This window comes from Geotrypetes seraphini, chromosome 7 (genome assembly GCF_902459505.1).
Source record: "Geotrypetes seraphini chromosome 7, aGeoSer1.1, whole genome shotgun sequence".
Taxonomy (NCBI): Eukaryota; Metazoa; Chordata; class Amphibia; order Gymnophiona; family Dermophiidae; genus Geotrypetes; species Geotrypetes seraphini.
In genome coordinates, this window is record NC_047090.1 from 93,099,209 (window position 1) to 93,113,483 (window position 14,275).

At 40.8% G+C, this 14,275-nt stretch overlaps 1 protein-coding gene across 6 annotated transcripts in view; it reads left to right on the forward strand.

Annotated features, from left to right (window-relative positions):
• The window catches only part of MIPOL1 (mirror-image polydactyly 1), a 672,982-nt gene that overhangs the window by 571,002 nt on the left and 87,705 nt on the right, over positions 1–14,275 (forward strand). For 5 of the 6 annotated variants that reach the window (XM_033952866.1, XM_033952868.1, XM_033952871.1 and 2 more), the window contains one exon: positions 10,035–10,265. In XM_033952866.1, the coding sequence (XP_033808757.1) occupies positions 10,035–10,265 (231 nt within the window). Of the gene's footprint in view, positions 1–10,034; positions 10,310–14,275 lie in introns of all 6 variants that reach the window. The other variant, XM_033952872.1, reaches the window with a different exon arrangement.

Below are 14,275 nucleotides of genomic sequence, written 5' to 3' on the forward strand. Positions count from 1 at the left end.
GCATCCAAGTTAGGTGCTGGTATGCAGGTGCCCAACTTCTATCATTTTGATGCAGAAATGGGGCTATTCTATAACAAGAAGTCAACAGTGGAACTGATAGCGACACAGACCAAACCAACAATGTTCATTTAGTGGACTTTATCATATCGACAGAGAATTGATAGACCACTAGAGAAACAAGGTAGGCCTGGGGTCTTTCCTTTGGTCCAGGAGGGGGGGGGTTGATGGTATCTATTTGGGGAGGGAGGGGGGACACCCGCTTTTCTTATAGGTGGCGTGCTGACAGTGGGGGAAAGTCTTCTGGTTTGGGGGGGTTGGGCTGGGCTTATGGCAGTAGCAGCAGAGGCAGAGAAGGAAAACTAGTGGGAGGGAGGGTGATAGGAATAGTACTTCGGGGGGAAGTCAAATATAAAGTGAGACCTCCGAAGCAATCCAGATAATTGAACATCCGGATAATCAGTGTTCGCATAATCAGTGTTGTACTGTACTATCAATTCAGTCATGCCTGATCCTTGGATCCCTTGATTTTAATTGGTAGTCACTGAGAACTGTTGTAAGCTTCGGTGGGATATCAAATTTTAATAAACATAAACACACTCTGTAGGTCAGTCCTCGCCATGCTTCCCTGTTTTTCACAACTTCTTTCAATTGCTTGATGTTCATTCCTGTGTCATTCTTGATGGTATCCAGCCAAAGTGCCTTTGGTCTCCCCTTCTTCCTTTTACCACTGACCATTCTGAGTAGCACCTCCATTTTTAGTGAATTCGCCCTCATCACATGTCCAAAATAAATCAGCTTCTGTCTGGTCTGCATAGAATACAGCTTTATTAGAATCAGAAGTTCTCAACCCCGTCCTTGGGATACACCATGCCAATTGGTATTCAAGATATCCACAATTAATATACATGAGATAAATTTGTGTGCATAGCCTCCATTGTGCACAGATCTATCCCATGCATTTTCATTGTGGATATTCTGAAATCGACTGACTGGGTGTGTCCCAAACTTGGGTTGAGAACCCTGCTGTAGATGATAAATAATCAGCTGCCTTTCTGTCAGAAGACCTCATACATGGTTAGTAATGTTATAATTGAGTGGGAGATATTAGTAGTGACAGACTCTTGTAGGTCATGCAGGTTTTGCTGCTCTTTTCCTCATTTAATTATATTTTAATGACGTTGTGTGAAGCCCTGCTGTCAGCATAAGTGAGATTTCACTTGACTTTCTTTGAAATCAGACCTGCTCCATTTTGCATTGTATTTGTACTTACAATTTAATTATAGCTGGCTGTTTTTCATGCTCTGGGATAGTCTTATTATTTATTCAATCCCATTGTCCAAAATGCAGTTAACAGAACATAATCGCTAGCCAAGAGAAGGTCAGAGAAAGCTGCATGAGCAAAAATGCATGCAGGAAAATTAAGTGAAACAAGAAAAGTAAAATAGCAGCATGGGGAATAGTGATGGAAAAGAGTCTGAAGATAAAGATAGGTTACATCATGGAGTGTAGACTAAGGTAAAGTTAAGATACCTGCACTGGGTGGATTTGGTTTAAATTAAATCAATTTAAATCACAATTTAAATCACTAGTGAGAAAGACTTGATTTAATTATTGGTTTTCTCACTGTATTCATTGCCACTCAGTACAGCCCAAAAAAAGGAATCTTGCTTGTTTCAATTCTTTATTTCTTCATAACAGTTGTATCAAAATGACAGTAACATGCATTAATAATAATAAATATATTTTTGCTCAAATATGACAGTTCCTCAAGGCAGTCTTTAAGAAATATGAATTTGAAACATTTACCAATCTGAAGATCCTGCCTATTCAAACATGTTCCTTTTGACATCTTCATCAAAGCACATCTCATGATGTTGTTTCATTTCAGGCCACCAGGCCTTGCATTTCTTTTTTGCAGTGTTTGCATTTTCCACACATACCTGCCTTACCCATAGATAGAAGAACGTCATTAAAATATTCCCAAAAGGGGTCTCATTTATGGCCTATTGTGATTATAGATTTTCATCTCCAAGGGCAGAATACTATGATAAACCTCAGGCTATGCTCACAGAGATCCCAGACATATGGAGTATTCTGCTCAAAAGGGTTCACTTTCATTTTTACTGCTTGCCCCTCCCTCCTCACACATAGCTCCTTGTGTAGATATATGAACTTGGGGCCTGATTTTAAAAATGATGTCCCGATTGCAGGCAGTGATAGGCGTCCTGCTGCTGTCTTAATGGACCAATCAGGACACAACCTTTTTAAAAAAATCTGTGTAGCAAAGGACGCCTACAATTTAGGCATCTGGCTCGCGTCTACGGAGGCGCCTAGGATGCCTAAGGCCAGTGTAGGCACAGCTTATGCCGGAAGTGGCCTTAGGCATCTGTAGGTGGGCCTAGGTGTTTCCGTAGGCGTGAATCAGACGCTTTAAATGTAGGCCTGTAAAATGCCAGTCTACATTTAAGGCGTCTGTGAAGCCCTAGCTGGTGTAAATTTACCCCATTGGAGAGGAGGGACAAACATTTTACCTCCTCTGAGACTTATGGAGACAGACCACCTATGTTGCAATTCCATTTCAACATTGCCCAGTCTCTATCTCCACTCCGAGAATGCCTGCACATATACTACACAAAAGTGCATGCTGTACAATGGGAGCAAATATTTTTGTAAGGTTATACCCCTAGCCAATTTTATAAGCACCTGCTTCTAGTGTAAAACATTGTCTTACATGCAGAAAAGGCTTATATTACCTGTAATAACTGCACACATAGCTATGTAAAACCCGAGACTTGTTGTGCAGGAGTTAAAATATGGAACTCCCTTGTGGGCCAAATACGAAATTGCCGTGAAAAGGGTTCATTTAGAAAATTACTCAAGATGCAATTATTTGTAGACGCCTTTTTCTAGCCAATAATTTTCTTCTCTGACATAGTTGATGAATTATTCATGATCTTTTTATATAAGCCTTGGTGTTAGTTTGCAGATATGATCTCAGAGGATTGTCTGTGTGTTTGTTTTATTATGTTTTTAAAAAATAATTTTATGTATGTAAATGACGTAAACAGTTTAGTTCTAAACGGTATAGAAAATTTTAAAATAAATAATAAAAAAATAAAATAAAAATTGTTGCTGATCTCTAAATATCAGGCTTGAAGTATTTTGCTAAGTTTGCTATTTGCTAAAAAGCTGCAGGTCATCCAGGAAAGACTGACATAACTGCTGGCTTTGTTCTATTCTATGCAAGGATCTGTTGCTCTAGAAAAGCTGGTCTTCATTTTATATGCATTGAACTGGGTCAACTTGTTCTTGAAGACATTGCTCTATTATTATTACAATGCACTGCTCTTAGTATGGTATGAATGTCTTCCAAATTATTTACAATAAAGCCTGGTTTTATACTCTGTGAAGGATAAGCTGCTCTCTTTTATTGTTTACAAACGAGCTATCCACTACGTCTACTTTGTTGGTTATGAGCATTGCCTATTCATCTTACATTATAACGTAGGAAATGCAGGCAGATAAAGACCTGTACAGTCCATCCAATCTGGCAGCCTACACAGACTTCACCTTTCCAAACACCGGTTCACGTAGGGCTCCTTTTACTAAGGTGCGCTAGCGTTTTTAGCACGCGCTTAAGATTAACGCGGGCAAACCACGCGCTAAACGAAAAATACTAATGCAAGCTCTATGGAGGCGTTAGCGTTTAGCGTGCGCGGCATTGGAGCGTGCGCTAAAACCGCTAGCGCACCTTAGTAAAAGGAGCCCTTAATCTCCAACTCTCCCTACCAAATTTGAGGCACAGACCATAGAAGTCTGCCTGCCATCGGTCCTACTTCCCAGCTACTGGAGTTGCAGTTGAAACCCACGCCAGCCTTGAACCTGATCTGGGTTTGTTTGTTTTTTGCCATTTACGGAACCCAGAAGTCTTCCGGACATTGGTCTTACTTTCTAATCTCTGAAGCTGCCATCAAGGCTCACTCCAATTATGAGGTCATTTAAGTTTTGCTAGAATTGGTTTCCATCCTTTTTCTATATAGTGTTCCTCTGTGTTTATCCCACGCATTCTTGAATTCTATCACCGTTTTTACCTTCAAGCCTCCTGCGGGAAGGCATTCCAGGAATCTTAGACTTAAAGGTACCACCTGATCTACACTTCTCAGCATACTCTTAATATTCCATCCTTAAGAATAATAGGTACTCGACGCAATACAATCTTTTCAGTAACTGCCCCCACGATTTGGAATTCCCTACCTATATATATACGATCTGAAAAGAATCTACAGAAATTTAAAAATAGTTTAAAATGCTTTTTATTTAAAGCTGCCTACAATTGACTATTCGTTTCAAGTCCAGCAACTCTTGATTTCCCCTCCCACTGTTCTTTCCTTTGCTGTATCTTTTCTTAATAAATATTGTAGTTCTCCCCCTCCCCTTTTCCTAATGTATCCTTATAGATTAGCAAAAAAACAAAACAAAACCCTAAGAAGTATGTTAAGATGTTAGTTTTTGTGTATTTTTGTCAATATTTTAATTATTATTGTACAACGCTTAGTATTTTGATAGGCGTTTAATCAAATCACCAAATAAACTTGAAACTTGAAACTTGATCTAGGTGGACAAACTACTGGAGTTCTGGGTTTGTCCCATTTTATTTATAAATATCTAGTTCCAGATTTTCTAGGACATTCAGTAATACAGGTTCATAAATGCAGTGAGGCAAAATTATAGCTGAATTAGCCTGTCAGGGGTCAAAAGCATCCTGAATTGTAATCAGATATTTTGGGACATTTGGCCTAGTGTCCCACCCTCTCCACTGCACTGTGGCCACTACAGGGGAGACAATGGACAGGGAGCAAATTTTGCACGTTCATCTCCCTTGCACCTTGTGTGGTCTTCCTTCTCTCAGTATGGCCCTGGTCAGGATTAATGTTGGTCAGAATAGTGAGACCCAGCCAATGTACCTAAAGGTGGTCAAGCACTTTAGTGATACATTTTTATTTCACATAGACACACACACACACGCACACATTAGACCAATAGTCAATAACAGCAATAATTATTTATTTAATTTATTTTAAAAATGTATGTTCCGCCACATGCACAGTTCTGAGCCAGCAATGGATTTCTGAGGTCCTAGATCATTGCTTTATATTTGGACTTCATTGAAAATATGGAAGGCCAGCATCTCAGAAACTAACAAGTGCTGGCACTGTAATACTTATGAATGTACATTATTATGTATAATTTTTCATTGTCAATTTATACATATGTTTTGGGAGAAAATGAGGTTAGATGTCCAGGATATCTTGGGTTTCAAATATCAACTATCAGAATCAAGAATAATACTTAGTTCAATATATTCAAATATAATTCTAGGCAAAAATAAGCATTACTTAGTACTATATTCTTCCTCAGTCTTCATATAATCTTAGGAAATTGGAAGAATGCAAACATGCTGGATGAAACATATTGAAGGTATACGATATGTCTAACTCATAACTATGAGCTACTGAGAACTCCAACAAGTGTAATAGGATAAAATTAATTTAGCTGCCAAGAGAAAATATCAGCAAACTCCAACATAACAACCTATTGACATATAGGGGCCCTATTTCTTAATTCTTATGTAAACCAAAAGTCTTTATTATAAGAAAAGACTCCTTCAAGCCATTACTTTCTCAATATGTACCCTTCCCCTATGCATATTTGATCTGTTCTTTAAGGGCTCCTTTTACAAAGGTGCGTTAGGGCCTTAACACGCGGAATAGTGTACGCTAAAATGCCGTGCGCGCTAGCTGCTACCGCCTCCTCTTGAGCAGGCGGTAGTTTTTTGGCTAACGCGCGCTATTCTAGTGCGCACCTTTGTAAAAGGAGCCCTAAGTTGCGATAGCGGATTTAGCGCACGCCAAATTGCCCCGTGCGCTGGACACTAATGCCAGCATTGAGCTGGCGTTAGTTCTAGCCGCGTAGCGCGGGTTTAGCGCACGCTAAAATTCTGCGCGTGCTAAAAACGCTATCGCAGCTTAGTAAAAGGAGCCCTAAAATGTTACTCAGCTAACATTTTTCATACTAAAAATCAATAAACTCTAAATAGTTTACCTGAAACTTAGGGCTCCTTTTACAAAGCCGCGCTGGGGCCTTAACGCGCGGAATAGTGTGTGCCAAATTGCCACGCGCGCTAGCCGCTACCGCCTCCTTTTGAGCAGGCAGTAGATTTTCGGCTGGCGTGTGCGCGCTAAAACCACTAGCGCGGCTTTGTAAAAAGAGCCCTTAGATTTCACACTCTGTGTGACAAGTGAAACCATTCTTTTTTGACTAACTTCTGGGCAAGGAAGGCTTAGAAAAAGATATAATGGCTGTAGCTTACAGCATGTGTGCGTTTATTTCGATGCATTTGTTTTCGCATATAATGATAGATTTTAGATTTGATTGTTTTTTGCAGTATTCACAGTTAAAGTTACATAACACGGTGTATTGTAATTGTTGTCGTAGCTGAGTGAACTGTAATTTGAGTCGTTTCCAGCTCATGTTTGAATGTTATCAAGATGAGGTGGGGGGGGGAGGGGAGAAACCACAGTGCTGGCTATAAGGTGTAGGTGTTGGCTGATAGAGGAGAGATATTTGTCCTTCTTTCCCCTGTGCATAAAAAGTGACATTTGTCTGTTGGCAGGAAACGGATCACTCTTAACACACAGAACACTATTCTTTCATTATCGTTATAGTAATTTGCATCATTCTTGCACCTTTCAGTTGAACAGATCCCACTGTTCTTCATAATTAAATATTTCAGAAATATACAGACATCCATCTTCCAGGCTGGTTAGTCCAACAACGCCTTTCTGGATGGTGTGAAAGCTGCCAAAGAGCTGAAGGGAGAAAGAAGAGCGTTACAATTTCCCTGTTGTCTAGTTAAATGAAAGGCAGCAGTAAGCTGAACTCATTTCCTGTTGTCGGGTGGAGCCATATGGAAGGGCATGTCACCTGATTTTCCCTCACTTTTAACTGATTGCTCTAATCTGAAACTCACATCTTTTCCCTTTAAAAAGGTCTCCTCCTTCAATGGTTATTCATTTACAGGGGCACTCTTGTACAGTATTATGAAGTATACTTTGATTTGAAAAAGACTGCTATAAAACCATGTACTGTTGAAATTATAATAATTTTGCTGCTGCTTTTTCTGACCATATCATGGAAAACATGAATGAAAATACGTTTTCTTCCTTATCAGTAGTACAACTAGATCTGGATTTTATGCTTATTCTGTTGTGTTGCCTTTTTTCTCTTATATTGCAGTTTGACTATACCTTTTATTAGTTGTTACTGGGCTATTCATAGGCAACAGAATGGGGTGGGCCATTGTGACCACGGCTCAACTAATATTATGTCCAGTGCTTCATCAGCTTGGGGGCTCTTTCTCTCTAAGCCAGGGGTGTCAAAGTCCCTCCTCGAGGGCCGCAATCCAGTCGGGTTTGCAGGATTTCCTCAATGAATATGCATGAGATCTATTAGCACACAATGAAAGCAGTGCAAGCAAATAGATCTCCTGCATATTCATTGGGGAAATCCTGAAAACCCGACTGGATTGCGGCCCTCGAGGAGGGACTTTGACACCCCTGCTCTAAGCAGAGCAGGAGTCCTCCAGCTATAATCTTGCCAGCGGGAGTGCTGTTTCGCTATCACATTTTCAATAGTGAGAGTAGGCAAACTCTGCAGGATTCCAGCAAATGAAAATGCAATATTAAAGCACCACCTCCTCTAGCTGCAATGAGTTGTAGGAGTCCTGCTCAGCTTAGAGCAGTATGAATACAAGAAAGCTCTGAGGATACCACAAGATTTCAAGCTTACACATACTACTAATTTTGTAAACCACCTTGACCTGCTTGTTTAGACTGGATATTAAATTTTTAAAATGAATAATAATATTGATTCTACAACTTTTCAAGGATATATTTAAAAAACTTACTTTATTTTAGATTTTCAGCAGTAGCATATTCCATAAATGAGACACACTTAAGAGATTGCAGGTAGTATATGAAGTGGGCAAGCTTGAAATTAATGCATTTGCAGGCTTTGAAGAACATTTCAGACAACTATTTGAGGACCGCAGTGAAGGACTTTGGAGGCTGCGTGTTGGAGACTACTGGCTTAGAGGAAGCAGTGCTTGGGACAGAACTTGTAATTGGTTTGCAAAAGCCTCACTAACTAAAAAGGTTTTGCGCTGTACCTGAAGCTGACTATTGAATGAAGCGTCAGTCAATCATTGTTTTCAGGATGGCTGTATGAGCTCCCTCTGTCTTTCAGTAATTATCAAGATAATAAGAAAATTGCTAACATTATACTCAAAACTGTGACTGCCTTCAGCTGTGGCACATACTGAAAACCACATCCAGCCACAGACATGGCTGATAGAAATAGGAACAGCCATTTATTTTTCATTCTATTTTTTTGCTTCATTGCCTATTCTTTTGTCAGTTTATTGTATATCCAGTTTCATGGATTAAAAAAATGAAATGAAAAACAAAACAATATAAATAAAATGTGAGGCCTGCTGCAAAAAAATACCTCCTGAGCTCTCACCCTTCCTCCCGGACTTTCTTCCCTGTTTTGTTTCTTCACAGGAAAAAGTGACAGTTACTGGTGTCATCATTTATTTCTTCTATATAAGAAAAACAAATTAAAACAGGAAATGTCATTAAAATGAACACACATCCTTAGCCTAAAGACTCAGAGCCAGTATAGTTAGGTACTGTAAATTAGCTTTCTGAAAATCAGTTTTAAATTACAAAGGGGCCCTCCAAAAGTAATTTCTCTGCCTCATCACTGATGACATCAGCAGCAACGTGGCCGAGGAATGGCCCAGGCTGCAAAGCAGCCTGTCTAGATTGCTGCTGATGCTGCCAGTTTGTTATAAGTATTTATTTCTGTCTCGCGGTTGGGATAGGAGGGAGAGCTGGGTCGGCGGGGGGGGGGGGAAGGGGAGGGAGTGCGCGGCGGCAGCGGGGGGATCGAAAGATGCTACACAGGGGGATGGGAGGAAGGGAGGGATAGAAAGATACTGCACAAGGGGATGGATGAGAGGGGAGGAAAGATGCTGCACATGTGGAGGAGAAAAAAGAAATAGGAAGAATTGGGGTAGAGGAGAGGAAGGGAAAGATGATCATTGTACATGAAAAAAATAGGACCTACCCCCAAAATAAGACCTAGTGCCTTTTATGGGTCCAAAATTAATATAAGACAGTGTCTTATTTTGGGGGAAACAAGGTAGGTGCCTAAATCAACACGCCTAGCCAATCTAGGCGCCTAACTTATCCCCCCCCCTCCATTTTTCAAAAGCAAGGAAGAGGTTTTTTGCGCCAGCCAGCACACTGAATTCTCTGCGCTGCTCTGACGCTCGTGGGAGCTCTATGAGAATTGGAGTAGCGCAGAGCATTCAGCGTGCCGGCCAGCACTAAAAACCTTTGCCACACTTTTGTAACGGGGGGGGGGGGGGTTAATTATTTAAAAGGCCTAATCAGCCCAGATAACGAGCAATTAGCACCTCATTGTCTTAAATTAAAATTAATTGAGTAGTAGGCACCTACCGCTTTCAGGTCGGGCAGATCGTGGACGTGTTTTGCATGTAGGCACCTAAAGTGGATTTAGGCCAGTATTTAGGCCAAGAAAACCCTGGCATAAATTGGGGGCAGCTAAGATTCAGAAGCCTACTGGTGCCTAAGTCCATTTGAGGCTCCACTAGGCACAATTCTGTAAGTGGTGGCTAACTTAAGATTGACATGCTGTATGTACTGTGTTTCTGTTTATAGGAACAGGGCCTCAGCCCTAGTGAATTCTCAAAGAGGTCAACTTAGGAATATTACTCTCAGAGCATAAGTCCTTTGACTGTTGGGCTCACTGTACTTTATTTTATTTACATGCATGCTTTATTTCATTACACATTTAATTATAAGTTTTTTGGGGAAGGGGGAATTTACTTCACTGTGAAAAAGGTAGTTATAATAAAATCCGTGAAATCTGGTCTCCTCTTTTCTTAGCTTGCATCAGTCTTTATCACAGGAAGTGATTCTGAAGGAACAGTTCAGCTCTGCCATCAGCACCTACGAAGAAGCTCTGCGAAACCGGGAGGAGGTTCTGAGCATCACTCAGCGCCAAAACGAGGAGCTGGCCATGCAGCTGCAGCAAAACTTGAGTGAGCAAAGCAGCCTGAAGGAAAGGTTCCAGCACACGGTGCAGGCGTCACAAGTGGCTGAGGAGAAGGTTCAGAGGTGAGCCACATCTCAGGCAAGATTAGGATGTCCTACTACTTCAGGTCAGCATGTTAAAATTTCCATTTTTGGTGTCGTACTGAGAAATTAAGGAAAATCCTTTTGGAAGCTGGATATAGGCTGGTTTCTAGGGCAAAGATTCAGTTCCTACAGCTTAGCCATTTGGTAAATTGGTTTCTGTCTGTAACTAAATCACCACTTCACCCAACCTTGCTACTCTAAAACTTTTTTCCCTGAGTCACTCCAAATATTATAAGGGCAGTTTTGAAACAGGTAAAAGCTTGTTTTGATAGGGAATCTTCTCAAGATAGTTTCCTTTTTGAAATGAGGGTTGGCACACTTAGCATGAGGATTACTGTATATGGGCATCTAGGTGAAACAATGGGCATTTCGGTCTGAGCATTTAAAAATCCCTTTATACTTTTAGAAAGACTTGCCCCTATATTCTATATAGGTCGCCTAAATTTGGGCTTGGATCCCAGATCTGTGCACAAACTAATTAGTTAATGAGCCATTAACAATCAATTGGTGTTAATTGGCTAAAAATTTAGGTTCATGGACAGATCTGCCATGTGCCCTATTCGGTAAAATTAGCGCCTACATTTCATACCGTGCCTTTCAGAAGGGGGGGTGTGGCTATTGGCAGGACAGGGGTGTTCCCAGAAATTATGCGTGATGATGTGGAATAGGATCATTTACACACTCAAGAGCCATTAATTACTCACCAGCCTTTATACCAGGTTTCAGCAAGTATAAGTGCAGCACCCAAAGTTAGGCATGAGATCCATGCAGTCTCTCTCAAACACAGCGGGGTGCCCCGAAGAGATTCCAGGTGTGCCACGAGAGATTCCAGAATTTTACTCTATTTTTAAAAATTCCCTTCATAAGTATACACTAGAATAGATGACATGTACGTCACATATGCAAGAGTCTGACAATGTTATGAGCATCTGTGTGCAAAAGGATACAACCACTCAGACAAGCATCATTCTTTGACATGATTGGTCCTTGAAAACTAACGGCAAGTAATTTTATTTTTATTTTTTATGCAGTAGTTATCCTAACTTCAGCAACAAAGCATTCAGTGCTTTGCTACCGTTTGGAACTTCTTATCTTTGCAAACTTGGATTTTCAGCTCTGACAGAAATTAAATTTTAAAAAAGAGAATGACTGCAGATAATGGATGATGAAAGGCGTGTTTGCTTGTCGACTATTGAGCCGCATTATGAGTTAATTTGCACTTAAAAACAAGCACATCTATCGCAGTAATTAACGATTATATCTGGTTTCACCATTGTTACAATTACCCATATATAGCTTCAAGAACTTTAAATTAATAACTCTCAGATTTACCCCTCCCCCTTTTACAAAACCCGTGATAGGCTGGTGCACTGAATGTTCTGCGCTGCTCCTGATGCTCATAGAGTTCCTATGAGTATCGGGAGCAGCATAGAATTCAAACTCCAAGACCCAATCATTTGGCATTTTGAGGTAATTTTGGATATTTGAGTGATGAGCACAGTTCTCCCCTCAAGCTGACCTCTGAACCCCAGTCCAAATGATAAACTATCTGACGTAGCATGTATCTTGAAGCAGGTGTAAATGCTCATGGGAAAATTTTCCTTGATATATATCTAACATTGTATCACTCTAAAATGTGAACACACATATACTTTGAAGCTGGGACTCAGTGGGCCTTGGGTGGGAGGATTGAGTTAGGCCTCTCCCCAGCACATGCCCCCCTCCATCCGAATCCAGGGCCCTCTCCCCGGATCTGGTGCCTCCCCCTCCGCACTCAGCTACTTACCACCTGTCAGGTCCTCCACAGCTATTAAGTCAGAGACGGCACTAAATGCTGCCTCTTTGGCTGGTGGGACTTTTCCTCTGCTGCGTCTTGCCCACTGGAAGTTGCATTAGTGCGGTGGGACACAGAAGAGTTTAGGTTTCACAATCCAGAGAGGCAACCTTTTGCGCTCTCTGATGCTGTAGCTGTGGATGACTTGGCGAGTAAGTAAGTAGCTGAGCATAGGGAGTAGGGAGGTGCCAAACATCGAGATGCAGGCAGCCTCTATCACTTGGCAGACCTGGGTATTTTGCCAGGCTCGCTCATTGGTAGCTAGGTCTCTGGTCTAAACCACTCCTAGAACATAGCTCCTTGGAAACTGTATACTACAGCATCTGTGCATAAGTAGGACCATTTTTTTTTAAATAGCTAGAGGTATGCATTGGAAAATGTTTCATTTCGGTTTTCAAGTCCTTCCTAGGTTTTTTCATTTATTTTGTTTTATTTTAATGTCACCTACTTAATTTAAGGCATGATTGCTTAAACTAGCCCTAGAGCTGCTGTAGATCCCTGTGCCTGCCTTTTGCAGGTTTGCACACAAATTATCATATTTCATAATCAATGATTGTACTTCATCACACTGCCAATGTTGTGCCCATGTGTTCGCCCATGGTAAGAGCCCATGCCATGCAAGCACTGTGAGTATATTTATTGTGGTCAATACTTTATAAGAGATTATTTATGCATATAAATGGCCCCTTGTGTGCAAAAATTATCAAATGCTCTCATTTATGTGCATTCTTAGTGCCTAAATTAAGCAGCAACTTATAAAATTACCCTGTGTACCCTGAATTCTATATATGGCGGCCAGATTTGGGCATGCATCTGACTGCATCCTATTCTATAATGCTGGGCACCTAAATCCCATAGTGGGTAACCCAAAATGGGGCATGGGCAGGGCATGGACATTCCAAAATGTTGTGTACAGTTGTATAAAATAATGAGTCTCCACACCCAACTTGGACACCGGGATATCTGGCACTAAGCACTATTCTATGAGGGGCAAATGCCCTTTACATAGTAACATAGTAGATGATGGCAGATAAAGACTCAAATGGTCCATCCAGTCTGCCCAACCTTACCCTCTCTTTAAATTACAGATTTAATATAAATTTTCCTTCTTAGCTCTTTCTGGGCCAGAACCCAAAGCTCTGCCTGGTACTGTGCTTAGGTTCCATCCACTGAATTCGCCATCAAAGCTCATTCCAGCCCATCTAAACCATCCCAGCCATCAAAGCCCTCCCCAGCTCATCCTCAACCAAATGGCCATATACAGACACAGATCGTGCAATTCTGCCCAGTACTGGCCTTAGTTCCTTCAATATATACCATTATTTTCTGATTAGAGATCCTCTATGTTCATCCCACGCTTTTTTTTTAACTTTGTCACCGTTTTCCTCTCCACCACCTCCCTCATTCCAGGCATTCACCACCCTCCCCGTAAAGAAGAATTACATCACATAGTATCTCGTCACAAGAAAGCATTTATAAACAATTGCGTTTATATAGTGCTACAAAGTGTACACAGCAAAATATGGATAGAGAGAACAGAAGGACCCTGCTTTGCAGAGCTTATGCAACTAGAACAGACAGACAGACAAAACAAACAGGGGGGAATTCTATAAATAGCACACAAAAATGGGCACTGGTAAAGATCAAATCTAAAAATGATATTCTTAAAAGGTATTAACGTAGAACAAAATCTTTCCCAGAGAAAGGAAAATGGTACAACCAGAGGACATGATTTGAGGTTGAGGGTGGTAGACTGAAGAGTACACTTCTCCCTCCATATTCGCTATGATAGGGGATTAACAGAATTGCAAATACAGAAAAACCGTGAATAACTTTTTCATATGTTATTCGCTGTTTTCTATTAAAAACTATCGTGAATATAGTGAAACTGCGAATAACATGGTCTGTTCCTGAAGGAGAGGCAAAACATGGTGAAGAATGTGCTGGGAATCAGCGATTTTCTCTGTAAACGCTTGGAATCAGCAATTTCTCTATGCAAACTGATGTAATTTGGGGGGGAGGAGCCAGCTAAAAAACGTGAATAATCGAAACCGCGAATACGGAGGGAGAAGTGTAATATGAGGAAATTACCTGCAAATGCTTTATTGGATAGATTCTCTGAATCTTATGGCAAAGTTTTTATGTATTGAACATG